Source organism: Sphaeramia orbicularis, chromosome 14 (assembly GCF_902148855.1).
Source record: "Sphaeramia orbicularis chromosome 14, fSphaOr1.1, whole genome shotgun sequence".
NCBI lineage: Eukaryota > Metazoa > Chordata > Actinopteri > Kurtiformes > Apogonidae > Sphaeramia > Sphaeramia orbicularis.
In genome coordinates this window covers 22,091,368-22,108,688 of record NC_043970.1, presented here as the reverse complement: position 1 = coordinate 22,108,688, position 17,321 = coordinate 22,091,368, and the positions used below count along the sequence as shown (strand labels likewise).

The window sequence follows — 17,321 nt, the reverse complement described above, 5'->3', positions numbered from 1 at the left end:
AAAAAGATGTAATGTGAAAGGATATGTATTTTAGAACATTAGAACAAATTTTTTTTTAGAACAGTGGAACAACATAGGTGCTGATCCAGACCCCTGTCCACATCCACATTCTCCCTTTGAACATCATTCCTTACATTAGTACCATTACTTCATGGTACCTAACAAAGCAGGTACACTCACTGTTCATGCAGAGGTGGACCTTACAGACCCTGTAGACCACATTGGACCTGAGATTAATGACTCACTGTCCTCATTGTAACTGTTGCTGTCAATGTCTTGTGACATATGTGGAAATGACCAAAAACAGTCACTTGCCCAATAAAGGGTTAATAAAACTGGAGGCTGAATGAATGAATTGAATGCAAGGCCCAAAAACAATCCAAGAGAAGCAACTTTGGCTTGATTCTCTATTAGCCCGATATGAAACTTTTGAATCCCATTCTGTATGACTGATCAAACGGACTGAACACACCAATCAGTACAAATTTTAGGTATTTATTTTAACTTTTTTTTATCAGATCAAGTCCCATTGAGATTGAGCTCTCTTTTACAAGGGTGACCTGGCCAAGAGGTCACCAACACACACCATGATGAAAAAGAGCTTAAAAGATCAGTGACAGTAATAAATAACAAAATAAATAAAAAACATCATGTCATTTTGACATAAGATCTAATGCGTAATAACACCTGTTTCTAGAGGACTTCCTCCATCTTTGATCTTCTGCAGAAAATTACCATGTCTTGCTTATTCATGTTACATAAAATAAGTCACTTCCTTCCTCATGGACGTACGTTAGTCTCTGTACATCAACCTGTAATAGATTCACTCCCTCAAATCCAGTTAACACTTTTCTCTTCATTGTTTAAATAGATAATAAGTTGCACTTGTATCTTATGTTTATAGTTTACACTTTAGATTACCATCCTCCTGCCACTCTAATACTTTTATGATGCTGAATTACACCATTAGATCTGAGACGTGGAATACAAGGCTTCCATTATAACAGAAGAACCCTTGAGGGGCTTGTAATATGCATTATTTAAAAGGCAATGAGGTCCCTCTAAGTCTGTTTAAGATGCATATTAGCATCGTCAGGTGTTAATAAGATGCTTTGTGCATTAAAGTAGAGAAGAAACCTATGAAGTACAAGTGTCTTCTTCATAATTAAAAGCAAAATATGTAGCGCCCTAAAAAGATAGTATATAGACTCATAGAATATTAATCCTCTGCTTGTTTATTCTGTTTCCCTCCTTTGTGTGTGTGTGTGTGTGTGTGTGTGTGTGTGTGTGTGTGTGTGCATGTGTGTGACATTTATGACCATCAGCCTTTATTTCCATCCTCATGCAGTGTGTGCAGAGAGAAAGAAAAATGCAAACACAAGCAACAAATGTAAGATATTTTACTTGTAAAGATTTATTAACTTTAATACAGTAATGTTTATGATGTGGATCCAGTAGAGGCAGTATGGGTTCATCTTGATAAATGACCAAAAAACTTATTAAAGTTCAGCAGTGATGTACAGTGCTGTGCAGAACTCCAGGTTTGCTGTTTTACAGGGTTGAACCGAGCATACTTATTTATTTGTTTATTTCTCATTGTCTTTTCTTCAAATACAACAAGAAAATACAAGAAATATGTACAGGAAATAAAAGACACACAAAAAAGAGAACTAAAAGGGTTGTAGAGGTTAAACTCCCTATTTAGTGCGACTCTTGATCCCATCACAAGAAGCAGCACAAACAGAAACATCTGATGTGTTGAATAAAACCTGGTGTAAAACATCAAATGACTGCATTAATCTGATATTGTCTGTTAAGTACAAAGGTCACATTAAATACTACCATTTTGGTTTCTAGATGTTTTTCCCTTGAACTTTTGTTTTTTTTGCTGTACATACCTGGGTCTTTCCATGAAACTGGGTTTATTTTGGTATCCAGCACTTTTCCAGCTTTTTAGACCCAATAATAAAAGAGAAAGTTAGACATATATCCCCCCAGGATGTACCTAATGATGACCTCAGACAAATGCTAAAAAATTATACTCTTGCTCTGAGCCATCCCAAAATTAATTAATTTTTAATGAAATATTGGGGCCAAAAATAGGACCAAAGTTGGGACAGGAAAAACTACCTAGGTGTGAAAACAGACCATGAAATGGTCTTGTATACCACCGTAAATAAAGACACTGTGTTAAATTTGACGATCCTAGTGTTTTTTTGTAATCCAGACATTCAGGTTTTTCATGAATCAGCAGTCTCATTCCAGGTTTTGTGTGTAACCCATTGTGTCCACTCAGGTTACATGTGGAACCTGCCCATTTAAACACAAATAAATTGCGAGTGATTTTGCAACAGCAGTCGTTTTTGTGAAACACTCTGCCTTGCATATTTACTTTTATTCCCAAAATGTACCTGTGAGAAAATAAAGACATATTAGGAAAAATAGTAGCACGGAATTTTTCTGTCCTTTTTACCATGTTACATGCAGATTTTTGTATGCACATATCAAATAAAATGTGTTTTATCTGAAAAATAGTTTCTTTTATCTCAGGAAATATTTATTTTTAATAGACCCAAAGTGCTTCCAAACTTACTTCATATCAGTCTACATCTTTTTTTTTTTTTTTTTTTAATTTTTAGCCCCTTTGTCCTGTTTTTAGGGACCAGTTTCATAGAAGCATCCTCTTCACATATAACCTCTTAACTGCATATGTGTGGTTATTAAAACTTTAGTAATCCTGCAACCTAGAACTCTTGAACTGTACTGTCCATGAATGCAGCACTAAAATGAATCCAAAACATCGTGTATAATAGTAAAACACTGACAGGGATCACGTTACTGCACAGTAATATTACTGATACACATTTTGGTTTAAAAGCAAGGTTTTGAATGCACTACTTTTAGTTGTACTGGACTTCACTGTGTATTATTACTGTCACTGAAGGGAATGATCGGAACATTTGTAACAACATTTTAGGTAATCGGCTCAAAGTTTGGACATATTTTCAGTTTTTACTACAACCGCTGCTGCTGACAAACACTTATGTCGTACTCAGAGAAATGTTCGTCGGAAGTCTTGACCTTATATGTGCAAATGTCGTGACGTAACTAATTCAGGAATTGAAACGGGTTGTAGAAATCCACTCAGGTTTTACCAAAATGAATATAAAGATAGCTGTGCAGCACCTGGAGGGTTCAAATTCAAACTTTTTGAACTATTAGGGTCCAAATACACAAATAAATGAACCAAAGACTAATAAAAGTGGGTTTAGCAAAATATGACCCCTTTAAATGAACCTTAGTGTAAAAGGAGACCCAATGGAACTACTTCTGCCTTTTCAGTTTCCTTTGTGTATCAGCTGTTTGTGAGTTGTTAAAACCCAGGAGAGATCTACAGTTATATGACCTTATCATGCCTCAAAAGTGAAATGTCAAATACAAGCCCATTCTGTTCTATCTCACATACACTTCTTAGCAGCTGACGATTTTGCCACCAGAAACGTCTGCTCAAAATAATCCCAAATAAAACCCTTCTGGTAATGGAGAACATGTGTAATCTGCAGTGGTTCTGCTCCCAGTTATGCGCATCTGTTTCTTAAACCCCTCCTTATCGCCCACTGTGTCCCTGTGTATGTATTTAACGCACCTCTCCGATATCACCATCTCATATCTCTGTGTTTTTCTGTGCAGTTCATTCGTCCAGGGAACCCGGCTGGCTGGAAGGGACTCTGGACGGACGAACAGGACTGATACCAGAAAACTACGTGGAGTTTCTGTAGCACCAGGTCTAGGAAAAAAAAAGACCTGAACTGGACCGCTGTGGACCGGAACAGAGCAACTGGACCGGAGACGGCTAGATGTGACTGCACAGAACCTGGATGATGAAACGGGACTAGAACAGGGGGGAAACTGGACCCAAAAGGAGCGGATTTGATGGATTTGATGGAAGGAGGACTGAGGGGCTAGACCCCTGACTTGCACTGGAGAAAAAAAAAAAAAAAAAAAAAAAAAACAGCAACACCCGGCTGTGGTTCCGGTTGTTATTCGATTAGTGTGGATGGTTTCCAAAGTCCTGGTGAAGATGATGTGGTAATGAACCTGGAATGTGTGTGAAAAAGACAGAAACACACCAGAGGGGGCGGACGGAGAACACAAGAGTTAGTATCTGAGTTATTACTGTAGGCTTGTGATTTTAAACCTTTCCTTCCTTCCTTCTTTTTTTTTTTTTTTTTCTTCAAACTGCACTGTCTCTCGTTTGAGCCTCGTCTCTTTTTATCAGATAAAAGCAGAAAAGATGTTCCATGTCCATGAAAACAGCAAATATGAGTTGGATCTGTAACAGTGCTCACTCACCTTCTGAACGATTACAGATTTTTAAAGTTGTTTTAACCCATAAAGACCCAGTTCTACTTTTGTGATAGTTCCCAAATGATTTTTTTTCTCTATATGTAACATTTCTTAAGTGATTTGTCACCATTTATTATGAAATAATCCTCTATATTTCTCATTTTTATAGTGAAAATCTGATATTTTCCAATATTTAACCTCCTGACACCCAGGAAAGTACAAGTTTTGGCTTTTTTTCAGTTAAATAATTGCCTATATTGGAAGCATCATGATGCAACAGTTTTTTCAGATACATTTTTTAAAAATTTCATGGAATGTCCTTTGCAGTGGACAGTTTTTTGTTTTTCTTTTGTATAAAGCTGTGAAACTCTTGTCCACAAATGTGGACAGAAAACCCATAGCTGGGTCTCAGGAGGTTAATTTACTGATCATGTAGATGTTCATAAAAGCTCAGATAAAACTTGAGGGTTATTATACCAAAAAACAGAAAACTGAAGAAAAGTGACTCAGTCAAATTTATCATGAACTGAACATAAAACAAGTGTCTGTGACCGCTGTTATTTATCAAATTCCATGGGTTTTACTGGTGAATCAATGTTGTAGAAGATGACGGTGTTTCCCCGGTAACTACAGAGCCTCTGAACGTCCAAATGGGTCATATCTGATGACCACGAAAAGATGAAAAACTCCATTTTACACCCATTATTTACATGTACTGATAGGATTAGTGGATCAGAAGGTATTAAACCGTTTAGATCAGTAGATGCTTTTGGTCGCTGGTGGATGTTTGGGTCTTTATGGATTAAAGGACTGGCTTTGTTAGTTGTTGTTTTTTTGGGGGTTTTTTTTACGAGCACTTGCTGTGACAGTCCGATAATTCCACCAGGGCAAAACCCACCGAGAGCAGCAGCAGGAGCCCCGGGGCAGATCAGGCCACGATGAGGCCGCCTCCAAAACAGTTCGCCCAAAGGTCAGCGGCGCCGGGTCGGCCTGGGCTTATTTGTAAAAGCCTCTCCCTGCAGAACCCTCATGAAAAATGCCAAACATTTTCAACAGGTTCCAAGGTTTATAGAGAAGAGTAGGAGTAACGTCTGACTCCTGATGGTTAAAACGTCCAGCTGTGGCTGCAGCACAAACACGATAGGAGAAAATATTAATATATATTTACTATATAGAGAAGAGTTTTCACTGCTAATCCACTGTGAGGATCAAATGTTTCAAATCATCAGTTTTTATGTGTTATTCCACTGATTTCTACTCTGGTGTAAATGAGCCTGTTTAAGTCCGATAACTGGGAGTAATCGGACAATTGTAATAATTGCAACATGCACTTAAGAAATGCGATAATCAAAAAATCCTAGTTCAGACGCTCCAGTCCAGGAGTACGTACGTATGCAGTGATGTAGACTTAAACTTCCTGTTATGGTCTTCCACTCAGGTTTGACTACATAACTTGCATTCTCTACGGTTTTAATTGTTTTTCCACATGTGCAGACGTAAAAGAACGATAAATCAGATTAACCTGTATACACGCAGGAAGACATCGGAGTATGGGAAAGAAATCCAGGTGTGTTAATCCGATTTCTCATAATCAGATTACTGCTGTTATCTGATAAAACAGATCAGATTACACTGTCTGCATCATCACTTTTTAATCTGACAGCTCTAGAAATGGGATAATGATCGGAGTATAGGTGTGCATGTAAACGGGCTCATTAATATGTCACCAAAATTTGGTGTCAAACAGCTGAAAGGCGGCGTCTCCATGATCCTCCACATGAGTATTCTCTTTTCTCTTCTCACAGAAAGCCCAAAGATACAAATAATGACCCAAAGCAGATGAACATTTACATCTGAATCCAGTTCAGAGCCACAGCTTTAACTCAGATGGAAACAAGTGGTGCCAGGCACAACAAACCCCGCCCCTCGCACATATTGTAGCAGATTTTGGCATCGATCCAGCTGATATCAGTTTGTGTGCTGATGTTAGCGTAGACAGACAGCTTAGACAAAGTTTTCCCATTATAAGTAATTATAAGTAAATGGGGAAAAAAAATGCAATGAGATCTATTCTAGGTCACTGGCAATCTATAAACCCAATTTGGTATGAATTCAACCAATAGTTTTGCTGCTTAAGTGTTAACGAACAAAGAAACAAACCGAACCCCAAAAAAAAAAAAAAGTAGTGCCAGGCCACAAATCCTGCCTCTTGCATGTATTGTCGCCTATGTTGGCATCGATCAACTCTTTCATCAATATTCAATATTGGTTAAATATAAAAATGATATATGTGCCGAGTGTGAAGTAAATTGAAACTAAACTGATGTTAATCTTCTCCCATTTATAAGTGAATGGGAGAAGAAGATTTAAAAATTTTACACAAAATTTCAAAAACTTGCTAGCACTTAGATATTTTTGTAGAGTTTTGTCTAAAACTAATCTCTGTATCTCTGCAAGGTTTTAAGTAAATTGAGTTAAAATTGACGTTTTTGCAGCGATTTTAAATTTTGCCCATTATAAGTAAATGGGGGGGGGGGGGGGTGTTTAAAAATCCATAACAAATTTGAACTTTGACCTACTTTTCCCAAAATGCAATGAGATCTATTCTGGGTCTCTGGCAATCTATAAACCAATTTGGTATGAATTCAACCAATAGTTTTGCTGTTGAAGTATTAATAAACAGAGAAAAAAGCAAACCAAACAAAAAACAATACCCCTTGCCTCAGTTTTGAGGAATGGGTGACAAGTGGTGCCAAGCACAACAAACCCCGCCCCTCGCACGTATTGTAGTTTATTTTGGTATCGACCCAGCTGATGTCAGCATGTGCCAAGTTTGAAGTAAATTGAAACAAAATTGATGTTTTTATAGACATTTGAAATTTTGCCCATTATAAGTAAATGGGGGGGGTGTTAAAAATTCATAAAAACATATGAACTTTGACCTACTTTTCCCAAAATGTAATCACATCTATTCTGGGTCAGTGTTCTGGCCACTGAAGTGTTAACAAACAAACAAAGAAACCTACTGAACCAAAAACAATACCCCTTGCCTCCCCTTTGGGGGGCGGTGTAATAAATGGAGATCAGAGATAATTCAGACATAATTGTTTAGGTTTTTCTAATCTGCTTGTATTACTGTAACTGTGATCTACTTCCGGGGCTCCTCTGACTTTTCCTTGGACTATACGCTGAACATTCTGTGTCTACTTTTAATTGGGACAAAAAGTCTTTGCCATGATCTTTATTCATTATCTTAAGACAAATTATTGAACGAACAGTTTAGCTTTGTAACAGCAAAATCAAATGGGAGATTAAGAAACAGTGAAATGTGAAATGAGACTACTTTGTTCATATGGAAACTTCTTATTTATGAGACTTTTTAAAAAGGCGCGATCCTGAACTGTGTTCTTTTTGAGGTGTTTTATTGACTTTGTAAATAAATACACAGCATTTGACAAGGTATAATTTTTTTAAGTATGAAATTTTTATATTTTATATTTTAGCATACTAACTTAATTCCATAATTCCTTCTCTGTTTCCCAGATGTTTGTATCATTTGAGTTTATCTGCAGCCTTAAGTTTTCTTTCAGATGTTTTGGTGAATTTGCAGAATTAAAGAAAATCAATGTTGCTGTAACGGGTGAAGCTGTTACGTTTGTTCTTTTCATGTGACTGCAGTGTTTCAAACTCACAAAGCGACACGGACTGTGTTAACATGCACAAATATACAGATTTTACCCTTATTAAGAAAAAACTAAATTCCTGATGAGCTGTTTACGTGGCTAATGAACATGAACCTTCCTCTAAACCCCTGTTTACATGCAGCTGTGAATACCTTGATCAGTTTTTCAGCCGTCAAAGATGTTCCACTCGGCGAACACAGCCTCCATCTTTGACTACTTAAAACCTTTTGGAAAGAAGGTTAGTTTATTCACAAACCATTTGTCATCTTTCATCATAAGTACTTTTTTCTCCCTCTGTGGACTCTTTATCGTAGAGGATCCATGTCTCCAGGACCAGAAATAATAGACACATTTTCTGGAAGTACTGCATACGTCTCCATAGCATCCCATTAAACCCAGAATAACCAGCATATCTTGCATGTCTGTATCTGTAAAAAGGTCTGGTTCAGAATATCCAAACAGAATTCTCCGTGTACATGATACTTGTCAGGTTCAGAATAAAAGTGGAATGATCTTGTGAATGTACATGGACGAAACGAAAACTGCAGCTAAAATCATATTTTTAGTCAAATGGCTGCTTTCATCTGCAACAGTGCAATTAACATTCCAAGAAGGTCGTATGGAATCGAAATCTGATGCACAACTATGTAGCGTATATGTACAAAAGTATTGGGACACGTTGAATTCAGGTGTTTCTTGGGTCTGGGATACAAAACAATAATGACAAATGCCATAATATAGTTTTAAATTGGGATTGGTTGGTTTTGTTTAAATATTTATCTTTGCTTCCAAAATGCCTCAGACAAGGTTTTTATTTAATTTCTCTCAATAGTGATTTTTTTTTTTCTTTTTTAAATCCATGACTATGATTTTAAATGTTCTACCTCTAAATTTCTAAAGTATTTTTTAGCACTTTGGCTGTAATAATAATTTTCTACCACAATTAACCATCTACTTCCTTCACATCTCCCTTAGGAAGAAAAATCTTCCATTAAACTTTAAGGAAATATTGATGTTTATATTCAAATCAGCATGAACAGGAGATCTTACAACTGTAGACATGATGTGTCCCAATATTTTTGTCTATATAGTTTATAAACATCAGTATTTCCAATGATTTTTTTTTTTCTAAATCAATGTTGAGAGAAATTAAGTAAAAACCATCTCTGAGGCACCGATACGATATTTATCCCAAAATAAAACTATATTATGACATTAGTCATTATTGTTTTGTATCCCAGACCACTGTTAGAAAAGAAACACCTGAATTCAACGTGTCCCAATACTTTTGTCTACATAGTGTAGCACGAACAAACATAGTGAAAAGGAAAAAAATCCAGCCATGACTTAGAAATAAAGGATTTAAAGACATAATTTAAAAGCAGAATTTAACAAACGATAACAAAAAATGACCAGCATGTGTTTCTACCACATTCTGTACTTCTTTATTACAGTTCTGTGTGTGTGTGTGTGTGTGTGTGTGTGTGCGTGTGTTATTTTGGGGAATTTAATTAAGGATATTGAATAACACATGCATCATAGTTTTCATTAGTGTTTAATAACAATAAATAGCATTCAGGTCAAGGTTTATATGTCCATGGTGAACGGACTTCTGCTTTTCCCGTTTCCTGGCAGATCCAGAGGAGCCACTTGTGAATCAAAACAAAAAAAAATCTGTGTAAAGATGCAGAAAAAACTGTTTAATGCCTTTGTTTTACAACTGGGTGGCTACCCTGGGAGAGGAAAATGTACGATTATCTGGTACATTAATTTAGCATTTTCATGAGAGCGAATCAGTGATCATGTGCATTTATGGTATTTATGGAACTACAGAGAAACAACAGTTAATTCATTGAATAATGGAGGCAATCATCCACTGCTGCGTGTAGGATTATTGAAAGACTACCAACATAAACTGCTGTTCAAGCAGAAGGATACAACACAGTGAAGGAGGCACGATTTGACTAATGAAACTAAAAAAGTTCGTATTCTGAATAGAAGATAAGCATTACACTGGTCAACAACAAATTTATTGTTTAAGTGTTTTGAGCTGATTTAGGATAATTGTGGTGTCCTGAATCCAAAAATCATATTCATTTTGCTCAGTCAGGTCAACTTTCTCAACTATGCTACATATTGGCTTTTTAACCCTTAATAGGTAACCTGGGGTCCCAGCAGACCCCACGTTTTTAATTTTTTATGTTTTCTATGTTTTTATTTGAAGCTCGTGCGTGTGACTTCATTTACCCTCCTAGTATAGGGATCTGAAAAGTAAATGGAACCAAAAAATTAACTCGTAGAATAATATAGGCAAGACAGACATTTTGGGGTCGCCTGTGACCCCAGGTTACCTTTAACGTATATTGATTTATTGTTTTTCCATTTCAGGTATTTCAGAATATGATCAATAATTGATATTATAAATTTCTAATAACGCTAACCTTCAGTGCTTTAATCTTTTTTGAGTAATTTTAACATCGTGTGAGGCCATGGCTAAGAGTGATGAAGATATTAGGATAGAGCTTGCAGATTTAGAAGTAGAATCTGAATCAGATGATGACCATTTATCAATTGATAGTGTTTATGACGTCAGTTTTCCTTCTGTGAAGACTGTTTGTGAGCACCTATTCGTACTACCCAATTGTGTAGTTAGTTTAGTTTTTAGAGAAACTTTATTGAAACTGTATTGCAAATGTGTTATAGCAATGTAGTGTGTTTAATTGTAACATGTGAAACTTTTTTGAAATTTTCTGTTAACTTTAGTGAAGGAAATACTTCACGCAGTAAAGGAGAATTTATTTGGAAAATAAAGCACAATTTTGTTATATTTTTTTCGTTTCATTGCTATCCTTTCATACTATAAGCAATAAAGTATTGTAACTGACTAAAAAAAACATTTTTAGATGTTTTTATCACCGTAGGTGACCTGGGGTCTAGCTGGACCCCAGGTTACCTGTAGCTGTGGGGGGCACCATGGTTACCTATTAAGGGTTAACATTTTTGCTTACATTTATGGGCATTTTCACATCATATGATACAAAATTCTTTCATATTTCTTGCAATAAACGAGTTCTGAAGATTTTACTTTTGCCAATTTATGATTGTTTTTTTTAATATTACAGGTGAATGAAATGGCTTCGACTAGAAAATCTCGCAAAAATAAGCCTGACGTATTCTGCTACATCTGCGGTGAATACACCATTGTACCTAACAGGAATCAAGTGATCAAATGATTTTTTTTCTCTTAAAACCTATTTTGGGTGAGAACTATATAAAACATCAACTGATGAAGTCACAAAAATATAATCAATTTTGTGAGATCAAATTTTTCAAAATCAAATTAGCAAAAAAACCTGACCTGATTGAGAAAAATAGATGTCATTTTTTGATTTAACGGTGCAAAATGGTCCTAATTCAGTTGAAAAAACGCAGACAACTTGCAAAAAACATTTTTTTGTAACCCAGTGTTATTATATACATTAGGACAGGGCACATATAGCTTAGAACTACTTTTGTGCAACTTCCAGATTAATTTATTTTCTATATTTAACCTTTACTAAGTGATTTGTCACCATTTAAAAAAAAAACGGTGTCTATATTATAAAAATTAAGTGGAAGTTTATGTGTGTGTGTGTGTGTGTGTGTGTGTGTGTGTGTGTGTATCGGATATCGCACAAAATCCAGAAAAGGGCTAACAGCTGAAGTTTGGCACACATATGTATTTGTGGTCAAGGAAGAGACTAGCGGAAATGGAAAGTTGATAGGACCAATATTTTGGGAGATATTAGTAATTTTAGAATACAATAGCCTTACAATCATGTTGCTATGGTCAGAACACTTTGGCGGTGCCTGCTGGACAAATGCGGTACAGCATGCACGGATACACAACAAATATCCGTGCTGAGGAACCGGGATGCTGCCCCCCAGGGTCGGAATGTGGATTTTAAAAATACCCCACCCCCCCACCCCACCCCTTTTTCACATCCCACTCTCAGTATTGACAATGATGAAGTGCAGGAGGTGGAGTTATAATCAAAATACATCAACTATCCTATGTAAAATAATAAATACAAGGATTTACAAACAATTTTTATGTCAGCGCTTATAAAATATATACTCAGATCTTTTCCCAAAGGTCAGCTCTCCCCAAAATAAAAACTACCACATCTAGAACCCATGGGTCTCCACAGGTCCACACATGGGGCGGCCATGGCTCAGATGGTAGAGCGGGTCGTCGGGGTTGGCGGTTCGAATCCCGCTCTGTCCATGTGCTGTTGTGTCCTTGGGCAAGACACTTCACCCCCCTTGCCTCCAGTGCTGCTGCTCACACTGGTGTATGAATGTGTATGAATGTTCGGTGGTGGTCGGGGGGGCTGCAGGCGCAGATTTGCAGCCATGCTTCTGTCAGTCTGCCCCAGGGCAGCTGTGGATACAGATGTAGTTCACCACCACCAGAGTGAGAATGTGAGAGCGAATGAATAATGGATCCACTGTACACACTTTGAGTATACGTTCATAGAAAAGTGCTGTATAAATCTAACTCATTATTATTATTATTAACACATGAGTTTTACTGTATTTAATTGTCTGACCATGTATATGTTCATGTGCTTAGACTAAACTCAAAGGTTATTATATGAGAACAGAAAAAAACGAAGAAAACGTGGACTTGAAACGGACATCAATTTTTTAAGCTTTACACAAACATCCAAAACATGCAGTTCTCAACAGAAACTGATATCAAGTAGGACAAAACCTTTTAGATATTATGTACAACTATGCTGAAAAGAAATTTTGGAGTAAAATATAGAAAAGTCTGTTTTAGTGACATGAGAATGTGGTAACACGTGGACAGGTTGCCATAGTAACACATGAACGACGCTTTACCATTGTATGTATCACCTAAAATGCATCAAAAGATAATGACTTTCTGAAAGTTTCACTGAAATATCTGAATTATAAGTAACTTTAAAATTAAAAATTGGTATTTTTGTGGTAACACTTGGACAGGGCCTTTTAAGCAACTCACAAATGTTCAAACTAATAAATATCAATAATATTCACAAAATAATGAAAATCTAATACTTGAACCTCAACAAAAATCTATAATCAACAGAATGAATACATTTTCAATTTTTTTAGATATAATTTTTAGCATCAAATTCGAGCTATGGCTATGGTGTAAAAAGTCCAATCAATAAAATTGGCTGGACTTTTTTTTCTACAAGTGGTATTTTAAAAAAGATAACAGTTCTATAAAATAGAGATCTTTAACTAAAAAATGAGCCCACTTGATAAATGATGTGTGCAAATTTACTTTTCAGCTAAAATTTACTTAGGGGGTCAAATGAGTGACCATTTTTGTAAAAAAAAAAAAAAAAAAAAAGTTGTAAGAAATGCATAGAACTGTGTTGAAATAATGCTAATACATTTGTGCACAGACTACTGATATTATTTGACAGTGGAAGCTGTATTTTCAGAAATATTGAATTCTGAATAGCACGTGTGTGTGAAAACTTTTGCTGGTGGACGGACGTGACATTACCCATGATGATCTGGTCAGTACCAGTACTTTATTAGTAATAAACTTATAGACTTACTATTGCTAATTCTCCTCTTATTCATAAATGTTAGTATTGTGGATCTAAAACAATAACAGCTGACACAAAAACACAAAATGTGGCAGTGGACGGATGTGACATGGTTGTTACAGATCCCATCATACTGATGCTCGGCAGCCATGTCACCGTTTCCACAAATGATCCCTGTGCAAAATCTAGGATCAGAATTATTTATTGTATAGTTTATCATCATACTAAAGAGTAAATAACAATATAGAATTGTTATTTCTTCATAAAAATGCTTATTATTAGAAAACTGTTGATTTAAAAAGTGACGTGTGACATTGTTAATGTATTGGTGTAACATAAGCAGGATGGATCAGCACCATACTCCATATTGCAACCTGTAAAAATAAAACATGTGATATGTAGTATATAATCTTGTAAGAAAAACTGGGGAATCTAAAAGAATAGAATATTTGTTTTTCAGGTAAATTCAGTTAAAATATAACTTGGCCATTTGTGACATGAAAATATAGCATTAATTGTGATGAAACTGGACATTTTTGACCTGAAAACATAGTTCATATGACCATCAACATGTTGCAACAGAACTGAAATCCTGTAAATTTGCATAACTTGCATTTACCAACACAAAGTTCCTTTGGGGATTCACTTATATTGATTTCTTATGCACAAAGACAGAAATAAGACCTCTAAGCAAATTTTAGCTGTTTTTCACGTTGATATTCACTTTTGCTTGATCGGACCCTCTTATTTTACTGGTCCGGCCCATTTGAGGTCAGCTTGGGCCCATTTATGTGAAGTAAAATGAATTCGATGATGATGATGACAGCAAATATAAAAAAAATACTATTATTCATTTCAGTGTGTTCCTTCCTGTGATTTTTTAGACCTGAATGAACCAGAGATACGACCATTAAAAACCTCAGAGATGAAGCCTGTTCTCTTGTGTTTCAGTTTCCGATATAGAGGAGGGTGAGGCCAGGGCTTTTTAAACCGACCACTAGATGGCGCTGTGTTTGCACACTGACCTCATACTGCACCTTAACTGTGTGTGCTGTGACATCTTTTCGGCATCATCTCTCGTCTGCTCTTTGTACATTGATCGATAGATGTCGGACACTGGTATGTACAATACCTTTGACTAAAGTAAACCAACACTGTTCTATTTGTTGAAGTTGAAGCTGCAGCAGGATCACAGTCACATCTACTCACACAACTGAACATGTCAAACATTCACTTCAGGTCAGATTGAGAAAGATTTAAATTAAAAAAACAAAAAAAAACACGTCACTGGAGCTGATCGTTGAAAAACGGGAAACTTTATTGTGTAAGATGTTTGAACTAAAGAGAAATCAGTTCTGCAGAATTTCCACTTTCAGCCAGTGATGACAAAAAAAACAAACAAAAAAAAAACATTGTCCAAATTGTTACCGACACAATGCTAATTCCAATATCAAAGAACAACACAGATAGCTTAATTCAACATTTAATCAAATAGGTGAAAATATCGACAATGACTACAGAAGGGGTGTAATACAGAAGTAGTACAAACTATTGTCTTTTTTTTTTTTTTAAACAAATATTTTATACTTTTTTGTCTTTACATCAGATTACATTTACATAACTGAAATACGAACAAAACGGACTTCAGTGAAAGCCATAGCCATATATACCAGTGAAATATGATCTGCCCTTAATCTTTAAAGATAATATTTGCATGTATTTTATACAAAATAGACTTTATCAACCAGTGTGAGGGTAGTGCAATTCCGTCAGGCTCTGGTAGATTTACTTTCACGCAAAGATTCAACTTTTTTTTTTTTTTTTTTTTTTTTTCCATCATTTTATATTTTAAAGTGACCAGTAAATCCTCACAGCAATATACATAGGTTCCAAAGCCTATACCTTTATAAAAGATACCTTTCAAATAAAATAAGAAGTACTAGAAGCTGGATAATAAGTGCTACTGAAGATGTAACTGCTTGAATACTTCTTTATGCTTTTTTTTTTTCTTTTTAATTTCTTTTCTCCTCTGCTTTGGTCACTCTGATAAAAATTTCCTCCAGTCCATCCGACCTTCCCTCCATCCCTCCTTCCCTCCCCCTGTTTCCTCATAGCTTTAAAAACACAGTGAGCATTTGTGTAGACTTTCCCATTTAGGATTTACATTGACTTCACGAGTTGTTTCAACACTTCCTATTCAACACGTCTAAACCTCTTTATGAAACACAAACCAACAAAAACAGAAAAATATTGACTTTCTTTACTTGTTCAATGTACAAAAAGGATTAAGTAAAATTATTCATATCAAAGAGGATCAAGCTGATGTATTCAAAGTTGCAGAAAATATTTACTTTTACAAGAAATCAATCTCCAAAAGCGTGGATATCTGTTATGGGTTTTATCTATTTCCTGATTTGAGATTATTTCTATGGCTCTCGGTCTCCCTTTCGCAAGGCCTTTAGTTAAACATACATTTGTAAGGTAAAGAGAAAAGGTACAGGAGTATAGAGGTTCTGTCCATGTAAAAATATTTTGTATTAATAGACATGTTAACATTGCACTGGATATGTCCGCGCTGCTATATACACCTATGGCCATTTAGAAATAAGTAGGGATATGGTTCCATCTGAAGGTTAAAGCTGGTTTTCTGAAGCACCACCACCTGGAAAACCACGGTAATACTGTAGGTCAGGAGTGGGTGTCCAACATGAGGCCCCTGGGCCAAAAGCGGCCCGTGGGATGAAATTGCAAAAATTACACTGAATATATTCAGTGAAGACAGTCAAGAATGAAAAAATCATTTCAGCTCAGGTTCCACATAAAAACCAATGTGACCTAAAGGTGGCTGGATCAGTAAAAACTATCATAATAACCTATAAATAATGATAACTCCAATTGTTTTCTTTGTTTTAGTCCAGTGTTTTTCAGCCTTGGGGTTGGGGTAATTGATAAAAAAAAATTAATTTAAAAAAATATTAATAAAAAAATATATGGCGAGTTGAGAGAAACAATCCCAATCCATAAAAGACATGAAAAACTCTGAAGCTGAAACTGAAGCACTGTGGTACTGTTTATCTTTCAAATGTTCATTGTGGTCAGTTTCAGATGCTGCAGCTCTTTCATAATTCAGAGTTTGAGTTCTTGTTTGTTCAGTATTAATTGTCAGCCTTGTAAATCCAAGCTGGACTGACTGTACATATCCTGACCAAGGAAAATCAAATTCTCACTTTGTGCAGTAATCTACACCTGGCTTTTCTGCCTCCGTCCATAATAATATAAATTATATAGACTAAATGTCATCTAAAATTAATGTTTATTTGCAACACAGTACAGCAAACTATTACATGATCAAAAACAAATTAATTTTAGCAAAAAAAGTCTTTGTTTTGTATGTGTGGTGTCGCTAGAACTTTGTGATGTTAAAATGGAGTCACGAGACAAAAAAGGTTGGGAACCACTGTTTTAGTCTAAAAAAAAAACCAAATTATATGAAAATGTTTAGATTTACAAACTGTTCTTTCACAAAAAATGTGAAAAACCTGAAATATCGTAAGGGGAACTGGATCAATATTCTGTCCGTTACTAAATGTTTTGAAACTTTCTAGATCCAGTGAGTTGTAATGTACATGTGTAAATAAATAAACTGAGACATGATATTGTTAAAATAGTTTTTCATGGTTCATATTATTCATGTTTGTAG

At 35.7% G+C, this 17,321-nt stretch overlaps 1 protein-coding gene and 1 long non-coding RNA gene across 2 annotated transcripts in view; one reads left to right on the top strand and one right to left on the bottom strand.

Annotated features, from left to right (window-relative positions):
- LOC115432415 (rho GTPase-activating protein 26) overlaps positions 1–3,843 on the top strand; it is a 143,805-nt gene extending 139,962 nt beyond the window's left edge. Inside the window, exon 24 of the mRNA XM_030153244.1 lies at positions 3,691–3,843. Within this exon, the coding sequence (XP_030009104.1) occupies positions 3,691–3,779 (89 nt within the window). The 3' untranslated portion in view covers positions 3,780–3,843. The remainder of the gene's footprint in view (positions 1–3,690) is intronic.
- On the bottom strand, positions 2,647–17,321 carry LOC115432416 (uncharacterized). The gene is made up of 3 exons (XR_003937204.1): positions 17,130–17,321; positions 12,782–12,786; positions 2,647–2,683 (listed from the first exon to the last, which is right to left on the bottom strand). It is a non-coding gene; the product is annotated as an uncharacterized LOC115432416 (long non-coding RNA).